At 43.1% G+C, this 14,624-nt stretch overlaps 1 protein-coding gene across 4 annotated transcripts in view; it reads right to left on the bottom strand.

Moving 5' to 3' along the window:
* The window catches only part of IKZF2 (IKAROS family zinc finger 2), a gene marked incomplete at its 5' end in the record, with an annotated part of 105,765 nt that overhangs the window by 26,137 nt on the left and 65,004 nt on the right, over window positions 1–14,624 (bottom strand). For all 4 annotated transcript variants that reach the window (XM_082284739.1, XM_082284737.1, XM_082284736.1 and 1 more), the window contains one exon: window positions 10,944–11,111. In XM_082284739.1, coding sequence (XP_082140865.1) covers window positions 10,944–11,111 — 168 coding nt within the window. The remainder of the gene's footprint in view (window positions 1–10,943; window positions 11,112–14,624) is intronic.

Below are 14,624 nucleotides of genomic sequence, written 5' to 3'. Positions count from 1 at the left end.
AGTGGCATATTCAGTATGCATTTACACTATGGGCTCCGTACCCAGTACACTGACTGTATCAGTTTTTGTTTTCATAACCTATTCCTGACACCCAACAAGAACTGGGAGTGCTGCTCCAGGATTTGGCAAGAAGGAACAGGCTGTGGATGAGCAGGTTTCTCTGACTCACCTACACGGATCAACAAGGAAAAATAAAAGGGAGAGGGTGGGGATTGCAAAGGGAAAAAAAAGGAGAGAGAGAGAGGAGTGACGTGTTCCTTTGGATGCGGTGTGTAATGCTGCTGGCAGCCTGCCTGCTCCGGTGCCACAGAGTTCCAGACATGCCAGTCCAGCTGACTCAGCTCTTTGGAAGAAGGAAAGGGAAGGGAGAAATTTCTCAAACGACTCTGATACCCGAGGGACAGGGATCGCTGGGCTCTCCTCAAGGATCTTTGAGCCCTGCTCTCACACCAGGGACTTTCCAGTGGTGTCCCCAGAGGGGTATTAGAGATGGCCACATGGTAACCCTATTCAGAACTGCGCATGTTTGTACCAAATCCTGCCTCTGTGGTTGTTGGAAAATTCATCAGCACAGCTTTATCCCACAAACCAGAAATGTCAGGCCTTTCCTAGCCAAGGCTAACTGCTCTCAGACAAGACACTGTCTCCAAGGAAACAAGCAAAATGCAGGCACATGGAGGGTATCCAAGTGAGAGAAAGTCTATGGCCCATGTCACTTCTCTATATAAAAATCTCAACATCGGATTATCCGCAGTGTATTTTTTGCATGTGATTTATTTTTTAGAAAGACCTTGAAGCCCTTAAATCATCTGGGCTCTGGCTACCTTTGAGGCCAGCTCTATCCCACAAGGCAGCACCTGTTAGGAACAGCCCCACTTCTGGTCGGCTGGGGGGGACCCTGTGCTGTTGTCACAGAATCACAGAATGGTTTGGGATGGAAAATCATCTCATTTCAACCCTCGTACCATGGGCAGGGACACCTTTCACTAGACCAGGTTGCTCAAAGCCCAATGTAGTTTGGTCTTGACTTGCACTCCAAATAAATGAGGCAGGAGGGAGAAAGTACCTAATTCCTGGCAAAAGGAACTGGTACACAGGCTAAGGCTTAGGCTGACAAAGCCCCTAATTCTCACTGAAATCAAGCAGACCTCATCGCTTCTAAAGATAAAAGCCACACTGAACTAGCCCCAAAACGAACACTGGGATGAGCCTGTCTTAATTTTCAAGTCAGGAAAGTCACCAAGAGAGGTCCTTGACTGTCTCAGAGCACATAAAAACATTTATGCCTCTTGCAGGAATAGAAGAAAAGGACATGTGCTTCAGGAGCACATTCCCTTAACACAGAGCAGCCAGCACTGATCACTTGCAGCACTTCCCAGAGGCAGAACGACTCTAGCACCTTTGATACAAACAGCCCAAACAACCTGTAAGTAGAGGCTCTTCCAAAGGGATAGCTCTGTGCAGCTCGGCAGCATCCAAACCAGGTGCTCTTTGTCAAAAGTTCAATACTCAGGGCCTCACCAGCATTTCTCCAGCTTCAGGAATGAAGATAGAGATCTTGATTTGCTGTTGCAAGGCAGGGAGGGAACTTGGGGCACCCTGTCTGAAATCAACACAGCACAGTTATGCAAAACATGTGTGCAACTGGCATCTCTTGTGTAATCCTGGCTGCAATCAACCTCTCTAACCACTCCAGAAAGGAAGGAGGGGCAGAGGGTGGAGAAAGTTCACACTTAGATCAAATAAAAAATGGGAAAATATCCAGAGAGCTTTAGTCAGGTAAAAACACAGTTCCCTCTCATGGGAAACCTCCAGGACAAGTTTCCTTGAACTTCACACAGGGTTATAAATAGGAGGAAAGTCACCCAGAGTTCAGTACAGGTTCACTGTAAAAAAATCTAGACATTCTCATTTTCCTTCTTGAGTGATATCCATCAATATGTTAGCTGTAAGCCAATTCATAATTACAGGCTGCTGAGAGCTTGGGAGAATGGTATCAGTAGCAGCTTTCCTCAACTCTGCTGTGGCGTGGGTTATGGGTTATTTTTGTCCCCCTTTAGTTTCTCTTGGCTTCCTTTTCAGATGGCAAAAATACCTCTCTTACACCTTAAAACATATGCTGTCAAAAATGTCAGGGGCGGTTCTCCATTTCACACTGCCCCGTAACACACAGCTCTGAGATATCAATGAAAGAAGGCCTCATACCACTGCTGGGTTCCAAGCTCAAACATTCTCAAGCTGAAAGTTTCACAAACTTCTTCAAGAGCTGACAAAGGCCAGCTCGAAATGTTGGGTCTCCTTTCCCCAGAGACAATATGCAGAAGCTTTTTGCCCTTGAAAATAATTTTCTCAGGGGAAAAACGAACCCAACACTTGTTTCCTCTTTAGAGCTGCTGTGGTATTGCTGCTCAGAGTATGTGCAAGAAATGGTCTTGGCTTTGTTGAGATGTGGCTTGGTCAAGTCAAAACCATGTTTGCATCTCAATTGCACAAAAAAGTTCTCTGTGACCTCTTGAGTCTCTGTCTGCAAAACCCACTGCAGATACTTTGGTGGCTGGCTCTGGAGCAGGAGGGCTCCTGGCTGCATTGTGTCCCGCAAGCTTATCCTAATGCAATCAGACACCCAATTCCCTGCACATGCAACACCTGCACCTTAAATCCTGGGTTTGTATGTACATGTGCCAACTTGAGCCTAAAAATACCAGATTTCTGAAACAATCCCTGGTGACAAGCAAAACAAGGCTTCTCTAGCTGCAACTGAAACGAGCAAAGGACTACAGATCTTTAAATTCCTGAGCTTCCCGAGCCCCACCTGCCAGCCTGTCCGTAGCAGTTCTGGTGCAGAAAGACAAGTGATGCACACAAAGCTACCTTGGTGCTTAGGTCCCTCAATTTGCAAATTGGGTCTCATGGGGGTTTTCCTGTTTCATTTCCTCATCACTGAAAAACAGATAACAAGGAGGCAACAGCTCATACCCACTTCACACAGGCTTGGGGCCGATGGAATAGACAGGGGTTTTTAAAGAAATGACACAAAAATTGCAGGCTAAGTAGTAAGTCCTTTAGTATTATTAATAATCACCTTACTATTGTGTCTGAGATAATCACATTGGTATCAGGGTCTAATACCTCAGTGGTTATGGTAACAATACGAAGTTATTATTCCTTCCACTTTGTAATTATCTCATTTCACTACTGCACAAAGGCTAAGTAAAACTAAGGAGATCACGTAGAGCGCTGTGCAGCTGGGGCACCAGCAGCACCGAGTACTCTATGATGTACTTACATGACCTTCATTGCAGCAATACGTGTGTGCCTGGCCATGATTCCCACATGCTGCCCTCTCACCATCTCAACTAGGTGGAGAAGTGCTCTTTATTTCCATTTTACTAGCAGGCAGCTGAGGCAGAGATAAGGTTAAGGGGTCTGCATCTGTACTGGCCCCAGTTTCCAAAGCATCAAATGACTTTGCAATTTAGGTCCCCCATAAACGAGTGAATAAGAGTAGCAAAACCATTCAAAATTAGTAATAAAAAAGAGACGAGAGGACTGGAAAATAAAGACAGACTAGAATGGAATCAATGCTAGACATATGACTACAGCCTATCATAGTGTAAACTGAGCACAGGAATTACTCACAGTCACAAAAGATAGTGTTAGAAAGAGCAATAATCTGCACCAAAAGAAAGAATAGTTAAGGTTAAATATCAGGATGAGAGTCACAGCTATAAAAAGCAGATGGGAAGTGGAACTGTCTCCCTAGGGAGGCAAAAGAAACAGTCTCTCTGGATGTTTAAAAAACAGGTTAGGCCTGGTGTTTAGAAGCACTGCTGCTCTATATGCAGAAATCTTACCACATTCATGCTTTTTTGATGCCAGTGAAATCCCACATACAGCACTGTGACAGAATAAAAGCCCAGAGGAAAAAGAAAGTCACTGTCTTATTTGCTGCTCCAGAACAGGAAGGCTGGCCTAGGAACTGGCAGCACTCAGCAGTGGAGAGGGGCCTGTGTGCTCTCCAAATTGTAGCCCAGAAGAGCAGGACCACGTGATTTGTTGCGTTCCACGTGGCCTGAGGCAACACAGAGAGGGACAGAATCTGGGTAATGATGCCAGGATGTGAATTGCTAACATGGAGGGGAGACGGGAGACACACAGAAAACTGATGTCAGAGGTTTCATCCCAAAGACAAACTTCCATTCTTGCACGAGTATTTAATCAGGAACGAACCGGTCACAACTAATGAGGGATGACCCCGTGTGAACCCTACACCGTGGTGATGCTGCCTAAACAAGAACCTTGTAACCTCCAAGCACTGCAGAGGACTTGCTGGTAGACCTGGCAGAGACATAGCAAAGCCATGGTCCACTGGGAGAGGTAGCAGGAGGGACCAGACCAGTCTCACAGACACCAGGATAAATCTTAGCACCTGCTAATCTCGCTGTGAACTGACATACTAAGAATGAGAATGCTCCCATGGTGTTGGCATCTCTCATCTTTACGAGAGGGGTGAGTCTTTCCCTATGCAGCCAATATACAGGGAGCCCCCAGGCACTAAAAGAACAGACACCTCCTGCTTGCACCGGGGCACCACAAGAGACAGGGAGCTGCAGGGCATCTGCTTCTGCTATCTCAATCACACACTCCAGACAGGAGTGGGGGAAAGAGGAGAAAAGCTGATACCCAGCCCTAAGAGAGAGAGGGATTCATGAGGTTGGTACACAGCCCATCTACCATTGCTTGCCAGGACCACTCCTTCCGTGTCTCTGTTTTATCTGTCAGAAGCAGACTTCCTGCATTGAACAGTTAAAAGACTGATTCCTAAACTGCAGCAGATAGGAGGGAATCTTTATGGAATTTCAAGACTTTTAAAGTCCAAAATATAAAAGAGAACACTCCTTGCTTTGGGTGGAACCATATCTTTTCAAAAGTTCCCCTGAAAACAAAGATCAAATGTACTTTTGCTGGAATGATCAAGATCCTACAGCATCTTTAAATCAAAGATTTCTTTGATTAATGATTTCTCCATGGTAATAATGCTCTGTAGAAAAGACCAAGATTCTATACTGAGATAATTCTGAACATAAAAGATAATCTTTCCATATAGCAGATACCAGTATTTATCACAGTAGTGCTCCAGAGATGAAGATGACCCCTCCACTCCAAGTCCAGGTGCGACTCTAGCAAAGCATGGGATACAAGAGGGCTCCACAGAGGATTAAATTTTAAACAAGGATCCCCAGGGGATGAAGCCCTGGCATAGCAAACTCCTACCCCTGTACACATTTTGAGCTTACCTTCTAAAAATGCACACACAAATAAATGGAAAGCAGAATAGCAGAGATTTTAGACTCTCCAGCACGGAGTGAAGGCCTCTAGGTGCTGGAAGCACTAATGAGAAGCAGAGCTGCTGCAGGATTGCGCACATGCTCACAGCGGTTTGGAACCCGCAGCCCGATAAGAAAAACCCAAAATGATTTTGTGACGAGGGTAATTCCACTGAGTTTAACTGAAACAGCGTAAGAAAACCTGAGAGGAAGAGCAGCTCTGCCTGATTAAATTGAGCTCTAAGTATCAGATCAACAGAATAAATACCCACCAGCTCATCACAACTGAGGGAAGATGCTGTTTGCTAACCTATTTGGAGAAATGGGATTTGTATGCAAAACAGCTCCTTGCCTCTTCACATACACATTTGATTTTTCACAGACAGTATCCTATGTGTCCGCTTTTAATTTTTTTCCCCATTCACAAAGTGTTGGAGTCAGTCCAGTACAGAGTGTAATGAGAACTTCAGATCACAAGATTCAACTAATTATGACATTCCCATTCTCAAAAACACAGTTACAGAGTAGATACTGGGCCTTTTAAGAGTAGAGATGTTAATAGCGGCAAAAGTTCCCCCAAGATGAAAAAGAGCAGTTTAAAATATTGACTTCATTATTCTTAATAACCATCCTTGCCACTGTTTCAGTAATTCTCACTGGCTTTTGACAGCTGGGAACTCACACACAGCACAGTGTATTCCAGAGCTTGTTCATCCAATTTTTCAGCCAAACTGAGCCACTCAGAAGTGGGACTCTCCCAAACACATACTGAGGCAGGCATGTCATCAGGATTAGGGAACAAGTTCCTTCTACGTCTGAGCATAGTTGCACACACAGATAGCACTCCTCAGGTCTGCCATTCAACCCCAGGCGTGTGGACACCTCGGATGGCCCACTGCCACCCAGGTTGGGACGAGAGGAAAGTCCTCATGGATGAGAAGAGATGAGAAAGATGGACTTGCTAACCAACAAACATGGAAAGAGTTCCCATGAACAGGGCATTTTCCTTTTTAATTATACGTGCCTTTTATCTTGCACACTGTACATGGTTTGCTAAGATTGTGCTTTTGGGAGTTTTGTCTAAGCCTCTCTTTTCAAAACAAAAGTTTTCTGCTTTTCTTTTGCCAATAAAGGGGTACCATTAGTTCAGTGCTATTGAAGAGCTGGACAGAAACAAACAAAATGCAGCAGCAATGCAGGAGAAAGAGGGGGAAGAAAAATAAATATTTCTTAAAAGCAAAAAAAACTGTTTGGAGGGGACACTTTCTAAGCAGGAAAGCAGTAGCTTTGAAACAAATTTTAAAATGTATTGTGAGGACAATCTTCTGTGAAAAAATAATAATCTGACTACCCACTTTTTTAGGAAGAAACAGACAGTAAAACTGCTTTCTTATATGAATAACACTTACATACTCCCACAGTAATGAACATGACTGAAGCTGCCAAATAAAAAGAAAAATCAGGAAACTCCAGAATTAATGTTCATGTCGACAGTTTGTGTGGACACGCGACGAGACAGTCTTTTAAGCACTAAACAATCTGCACACAGGACCATCCTTACTTAGTGCAATGGATGAATGATTCTCACTTACTCAAAACCTATTCCGACTTTTGTTTTCTCCTTAGCATGTGATCCCATCCCTCATTTCTGACTTACTGCCCAAGCCCTGCTCTGAAAACTGAGGTGCCTGTGTTTGCTCTGAACTCTTCCAGATTGCTCATCACTGCAGCCTTGACTTTTTCAAGCACTGTTGGAGCATTTATGTTTACAACAGCATTATGAGGGGAGGGCTGACTCAGCTCCATTTTAGACACAAGAGAAATCCATGCCAAAACATAACTGCTAAGTTTATGTGCCCATCTGAGGATGCCTGGCTTTTTGGGGTAAAACAGCATCAGGCTGTCATACCTTTCAAAGTATGGAGGTCAACATCTGGATGGCTTTAACCATCAGATTGACCTGTCAGATTCAGCTGCCTCCCTTAAAACTTCCGGGGTTTGTTCATTAACTGTCTACAGCAAAATTTCTCTCATATAGTTTGTCTTTGCCATTGTCTTGTGCAAGTCCAGAGAGGACTGAGAAGACAGGCATGTCTCAGGGTGAGATAGCAGGTACTCTGTGAATGCCATCAGCAGATTGCTTTGCCTGGATGTTTTTCCCTTTAAAACAGCAAAATCCAGGCAAGGTAAAGCCAATCCCTGCTGATTTGTCCAATGCATCTCGCAGGAGGGGGCTACAAACTTCTGTCCCAGCACTCCACAGCCTGTCCTTACATTCCCATCCTAGAAGCCGTCTCTGTACCTCTCTTATATTACCTGGGGTGTGGAACTATGGAGTTAATTCTGAAAACAACACCTGAAAGTCCTGTAAGTACCTTGAGGTACATGCCCACTCTTAGTGTAAGTCTGCGCATGAACTCTCCCCAGGCATTATCCTACTGATGTCCTGAAGGCATCGTTATATTCCTGAAACCAAAGCAGCTGCATGTGGGAGGAAAATACAGATGTAAAGTTCATCAGAACTCCGTACGTCCGTAAAAGGTAAATAATCGCAGGAGTAAATCGCTGCAAGATAAGTCCTTAATTATTTAGGGCTAAACAGCAGTAGCAGCATGACAGATGCGAAGCAATATTTTGTTAACCACTCAGCCTGGGAACACTTACACAGTAAGATATTATTTTGCACAAGAAGATAAGGTAAAATGTAGACTGTGATGCTTAGAAACATTTTCAAATCAACAGGAAATAATATTAAAAAGCATGAACAAACATCAATCCAAAGGAAAAAAATGTAATTATTTTTAAGTTAACTAGTAAGTCTCAGCTATTTCAGAGATCTCAGAGATGCTTCTGCTAATTTCTGTTTGCATCTACATTTCATTATTTTTTTTACCTTTCCTGTTGTACTGTATGAAAACTGCACTAAGCACAGGAAGAACTGACTAAAAAGTAGCAGTGAGACGATGTCACTAAGTGGTGACACAAGCAAAGTGTTCTCAAATCCACAAATCAAATTAACTGAGAGGAAAAAAAAAAAGAGATAAAACAGAATTCTTCAATTCCTTTATTGCATAAATTGCCTTCCATAGTAGTTTAAACCTTCTTGGGAAGGAGAAAAGATTAAGGGGTTTTGCTTTGGTATTTTATTTTATTATTAATAGCACCCTCTCATTTAAGGAGGAAAAGAATATACCTACATACATTAAAAAAAAAAGGGAATCGGTGGTGCATTTATGAAACCATGCACCAGATTCTCAGCTGGTACAAAACAGAAGTACTTCCCTTACTTAGGGGATGTAATTCCAATCTCCATCAGCTGAGGATCTGATCTGACGAGCTTTCCTCTAACAAAAATATATTCAGACTCACCTCAATTTAGACACTAAGTGTACCAGATTGAAACTGGCTTCAAGTTTCAAAACAGTTTTTAAGCTCTTCTTTGTATATATTAGCCAATATCCTCTTTTTTGCTCAGAAATAGCAGAAGATGTAAACATTGACAGAATCATAGAATCATTTAGGCTGGAAAAGACCTTTGCTGCAGCTGCTGGATCTGTTCTACCTTCCAGGCCTACTTACAGACTTTGATGTGTGCTTTATGAAAGCACAGAATACTTGTATAGCACACTGATATGAAACTGTTTAAAGTCCCAAGGAGACATCTACCCATCTTTTCCATGATCCAGGTGTGCATAAGCCAACTCAGCTTGTTTATATGGCAGGGACAGACACCTTAACTTCCCTGCCCATGGCCAGAGTGGAATTTCACCTTCATGCAGGGGGATGCCAGGTTTTAGGGCAATAATCCAGGTTTTAACTCTTCACCTGTGAGCCCTACTCTACGAATTGCCTTGGACAGTTTTGTGGGAGCACTTCTCTGTTTCTGCTGGCCCTCTGCTGAAAGCTGCTGGATCTGAGTGCTTAGAGGGGTGACACTTTCTCCACTGAAAACAAAGCCTAAAACTACAAACTGAGCAGAGCTGAACATGGCTAAGTCAGTTAGGGAAGGAGCTCCAGTGGAACTTGTGCTAAGCAGCTTAGGTGCCTTCTGAAAATCCCACACCTTTACATTTCATCCTCACGCAAAACACAGAACCATGAGCCATGTGCTCTTCACACAGGAAGAACAATCTCTATCAATGGCAGTATCTAGGTAACAAAATCTATATTCATATTGTGAAAAGGTCTTGAACTGCAATATTTGTGTTTGGTAATGTGGGATATTTTTTTTGTCCCAACTCCCTTTTTGTTTTAATTGTCAACATTTGTATTGTGTTCTGTTTTCTTTCAAAATTTACAGTTGAAACTACACTTATTGTCAGATGTGTGAAAATTGCAGCTCACCATTCCACAGACATTTTCCCTACTGACTTTCAGATCAAATCCAGCTCAAGCAATTCTCTCCCAGCCTAGTCCCAACTCTTCTACTCTCTTGGAAGTTCAAGCTTTCTGTCAGCATTTTCCATCAAGCTTCCTGTATACTCCCAAGTCTACTTGAAGAAGCTTACTTGCTTACCTTTCCTATTCTTGGAAATGGCAGAGCAGCTCAATGCTCCTAAAACAGAAATGGCAGAGCAACTCAATGCTCCTAAAACAGAAACTCCTACTGAAGTGAGGTTGATTCTGTAGAAGAAATACATATCAAGAGTCAGGAAACTCATGTAGGATTTCTGCCTGCAGCTGCACTTCCACCACTGTGTTTCAGGAGTCACACATTTGCTAACACCTCAAAGAAGTTCATCTGTAATGCTGTCACTTGCAACCAGTCCAATTATCTCTGCTCATTCAACAATGAAACACACAGCCTCTTATAAATGGCTCGAACCCACAAGTTGAACGTTCAGGAGATACAAACACAACAAGTTAAGATCTTACTCAGGAGTCCTACACAGATGAGCAAGTGGGCAGAATGCAGCCTCTTGGTGCAGGGACAGGGACTAAAACCACAGCTGATCCCGATCACTGGGGCTCCAACACAACTACCAGCACACAGCTATGAGACAGGTTCTTCTTGACAACTTATCAAGAAACTATATCAAATAGACTTGATACAGACATGGTCCTATCACTTAACAAGGCAAGAGAAACCCAATCTCTCTTGACCACCTTCAGCTCTAGGGTGAGTGTTGTGGCTGCCATGAGCTAGGACTTAACAGCAAGATCTAACTGAATCAAAAATGCAATTTAGAGGGCTTTGAAAGATGAACAAGTTTGAACTCAAACAGCATATGGCATTTATTAGATGAAGAAATGGGTATGAACTGCAAAGCCTGCCTCCAAGAGCCCACGGTTATTCTTTGTGATCTTTGGAATTTCACAGCCACTTTGGGGCCCAGAGTGTCAAAACAATCTGCCATTGAAGCCGGGATACACCCAAGGAGACATTGAGAGAGAAATTCGATAGCATCAGCCGAAGAGCTCAGTTACACAAAAGGAGAGGTGTGGCTGAACCACAACTTTTCTGATTCACATCAAGGCTTTCCCAAAGTTGAGAGCTGCACTCTCTGAAGAGGATGGTACAGACCCAGAGCTACACTTCATTTTCACTACCTGCTGCACTGGGACGGTAGTGATAAAGGAAGGAAGAAGTGTGAGGAGAAGCCAAGGTGGGCTCACCAGAGTGTGTCCTGAGGTGTCCTGTGAGGGCGTCCCTCCGCCGGCAGGCGTAGCTACAGAAGGGACATTTGAACGGTTTCTCCCCAGAGTGCAACTTGATGTGCCTCAGCAGGTTCCCCTTCTGGGTAAAAGAAGCTCCACATTGGTTACAGTGGAAGGGGCGTTCACCTGGAAGGGAAGGGGAAGGGAGAGAGCTGTCAACACACATCGGAGGATGCACAGAGGCCACTTTCCCACTCTGTACCAGCGCCATTGCACATGGGTACAGCCCCCACCACCACCATCACACGGCACTTCTAAAGTCAGAGGCCGTTTCTTTTGCACAATGGGCAAAGCCTCCAATAGTGATTTGAGGCTCTTTCCTTGAGGTGATCAATGCTTCCTTGGTTTTCTTGAAAGTTCTTCACCTCAGAGCTTCTATCCTTTATAAAAGATGAGCTCTGCTGAAAATTTAGATCCATAGTTGTGGTTTTACAGTATTTACTTCTATGGTTTTGCACTTATTTTTAGTACAGGTCCAATCCATATGGGTATTTAGAACTGATCATTAACAATTGGACCATAGCAAAGGTGTTAAGGCCTTTGGTTCAAATCAAACCTGTTGCTTGCGTTACACTTTGACTGACAGCCCTTTTTAAAGGCTGCTTTGCATTGTTAGAGGGACATGGAGGGAATGCATGCGAGTGAGGATCAGGGCTGCAAGCTCTGGGCAGTACTGAAAGTTGAGAAAAATCTTACACCATTAAACAGTGAAATAAGCAAATTTGCACTCTATATAAAACAAATTAAAAAGACTGATTTGATGAACAAGTAAGAGAAACCCTACACCTTACCCTATCGCTTCCTCCCATGTGTTCACACACTCTCACACACACATCCAAAGCTTATTTTTATGCTAAGCCTTCATATTTGCCTTAGACAGTGGGGATTGGGCCCATTAAAAAACCCCCACCTTTTAAAAAAAAATTATTATTTAGAGGAAAACCCCCTGATGAGCTCACACAGGTTTTCTGGAACATTATCAAAACCATACTCTATATCAACATTTGTTGAAGACAGTCAGACTGTTCCAGCAGTCTCGGGCAGGCAGTCAGCTCTAATCACCTGCTTATGTCCTGCTGAGCAAATCAATTGAACACGAGCATATACTTGTGCTGGCCACTTGTCCAAGCATTTTACTGCATCTGGACTTTAGATCATAGAATCCCAGAATGGTTTGGGTTGGAAGAGATCTTAAAGCCCATCTAGCTCCACCCCCTGCCATGGGCAGGGACACCTTCCACTATCCCAGCTTGCTCCAAATCCCATCCAACCTGGCCTTGGACACTTTCAGGGATGGGACAGCCACAGCTTCTCTGGGCAACCTGTGCCAGGGCCTCACCCTCCCTCACAGGGAAGAACTTCTTCCATATATACCTAATTTAAATCTACCCTCTTCCTATTTAAAGCACTACCCAATGTTTACACCAAGTAGGGTCCTGGCTCAACAAGGTCTTGATCATCAGATTTCAGATGTAAGCAACCTCCATCCACACTTTTCAGCGTTATCACCTATTACGGAATCTTAGCCAAATCCTGCTGGGACCTTCTGAGTTTGAATTCAGTGGACTGAAGCACAGATCTTGTGAAAAACAAACATGTTCTGTGATCTTTCACATATCTTCAAAGCCTTTTACAATTGCTTTGAAACAATTACTCCCTTGCTGGACAAAATGAATGCTACATTTGTATCGAAGCAGTTCATGTGTCTGTCTAGGGTGAAGTCCAAAATACATCTGGAGATTCAAATGGAAGGAGAGGGAGGGAGAGAGCTCTTACAGATGTCCACAAGCAATTCTTGTGTCAGTGGTTCAAATCACTGCCAGGACTGCAATGCTGCCAGGAGGGCAGCACAAGGTATGCTATACTCCATAACTTTTATTTCACACGTGGGAGATGAAAATCTCATCTAAGGCCGCTGCAGAGGTACTCAAAGAGATACTAAGATTCCTAAAATCTCACCAAGAACATTATGGAGTAATAATAAACAAACAAAAAAAAAATCACAGCATAAGGCTCTTCTTCCAATACACTGAACACGAGCTCATTAGAATTGATAAAGAGTTTGTGGTTTCCCTTTCAAACTCCCACACTATACTTAAAGGATCTGATTAGCCATTATCTTCTTTTATATCATTTCAAAATGTCCATAACAGAGATATGTAAAGAGACTGCAGTAGAAAAATACATGGGGTTTTTTTTTCTTTTATGTTTTGCTTTCGCTGTCTGAGAAAACAGGCAAAACCCTTTCCTTTGACACGTTTCTGAGTGTTCTGGAATGATATCTTCAGTTTCAGGATGACAACATGAAAGAAGGTAGCACATTTCTTACCAAGTCTAAAGTCTTTCCTTCTACTCCTGCTGTATTTAAAATTATGCAGTTACTGTGTTTTACCCACTACATCACCCACTTATCTCTGACATTTTGGAGGCCATATATGAGCAGGTATTACTCCTCCGAAAACTGGCTGCTCTGGAGATGCTGAAAGCTTTCAGTCAGGAATTCAAATAGTCACTGCACCACAGTTTGATAGCAAAGACGACATGAAAACACTCACCACAAAATCACCCGTAGTCTGCTCCTCTCTTGCAACAGACAGAATCCGCTCCAATAGCACATTTTACCTTAAATAACCTTTGTATCTATTTTAAGCCAGCCTGAATTCATTTCTCCTACTGGCTTCATTCTGGCTAAATAGCTGCTTTGATGTGTTTGTTACACTCTTGTCCAATCACTCGATTCCAGCTCCTTGTTTAAGCTGCAGGCTTGTGGGATGCAATTTTGGTCACACCTTCGTGTTATTGATTAGCAGCTTTTACATTTAGCACAGCTAATCTGGAGGCCATTATCCAATAGAAGGGTGCACAAAGAGAAGTAACGACTGAATAGCAAGAAGATTCTGTTGGTTTTCCAAGAACTGTGCTGTCTGATGCCCACTCCAAATACTAGCAAACAAGCCTTTATCACTTCAATGCCTTGAGAAGACTGTGTTCCAATTATTTCTCCTGCTGCCTTTTCCTGGTAAGTTTGTAAACTGTTCTCCAGAATTATTGCTTCCCAGTAACGAAGTAACTACCTCGACACCCTTATTCACCTCCCTTACTTTTCTGTGAAAACGCAGAGTTTTTATCCATAAGCTGAAATCAATCATACTTCAAACTAAACATCCACTCACAAGAAGTCTTTAAATGCATCTTTTCCCTACATGAGGCTCCCTGACTGTGTTTAAAATGTTTTTGGGGGTGATGGCAACACAGACATACCAGGAACTACGGATCTATTAAAGGTGGCACACGCAACTCCGAGAGGGTAATGACAATTATAAGCATGGTGTGCTTCCCCTCCACTTTACAGCTATGCATTTACTGCCTGACTCTGTACCTACAGCGACTAATTAAAACAAGAACTCTGCTGAAAGGCAACTAAGCAAGTTTTGTGCTTTTCAGCACTGGAAACTATGTGACTGCAACGTAACTGCAAAATACTTTTAGTCTACTTTAAGTATTAAAGCTCTTCTCTATTATTGAACTAAACCAAGGCAGAAAACCCTCCAACTCAGTGACTTTCAGAGTGGCAGGAGGGGGAGGGAGAGCCAACCAAACAAAAAAGATGTTTCTTTTCAACTCCAGATTTAGAGCCTA

This window comes from Coloeus monedula (genome assembly GCF_965178545.1).
Source record: "Coloeus monedula genome assembly, chromosome: 7".
In the NCBI taxonomy this organism is placed as follows: Eukaryota; Metazoa; Chordata; class Aves; order Passeriformes; family Corvidae; genus Coloeus; species Coloeus monedula.
The sequence above is the reverse complement of the archived record's forward strand: the minus strand, read 5'-3'. Positions and strand labels throughout refer to the sequence as shown.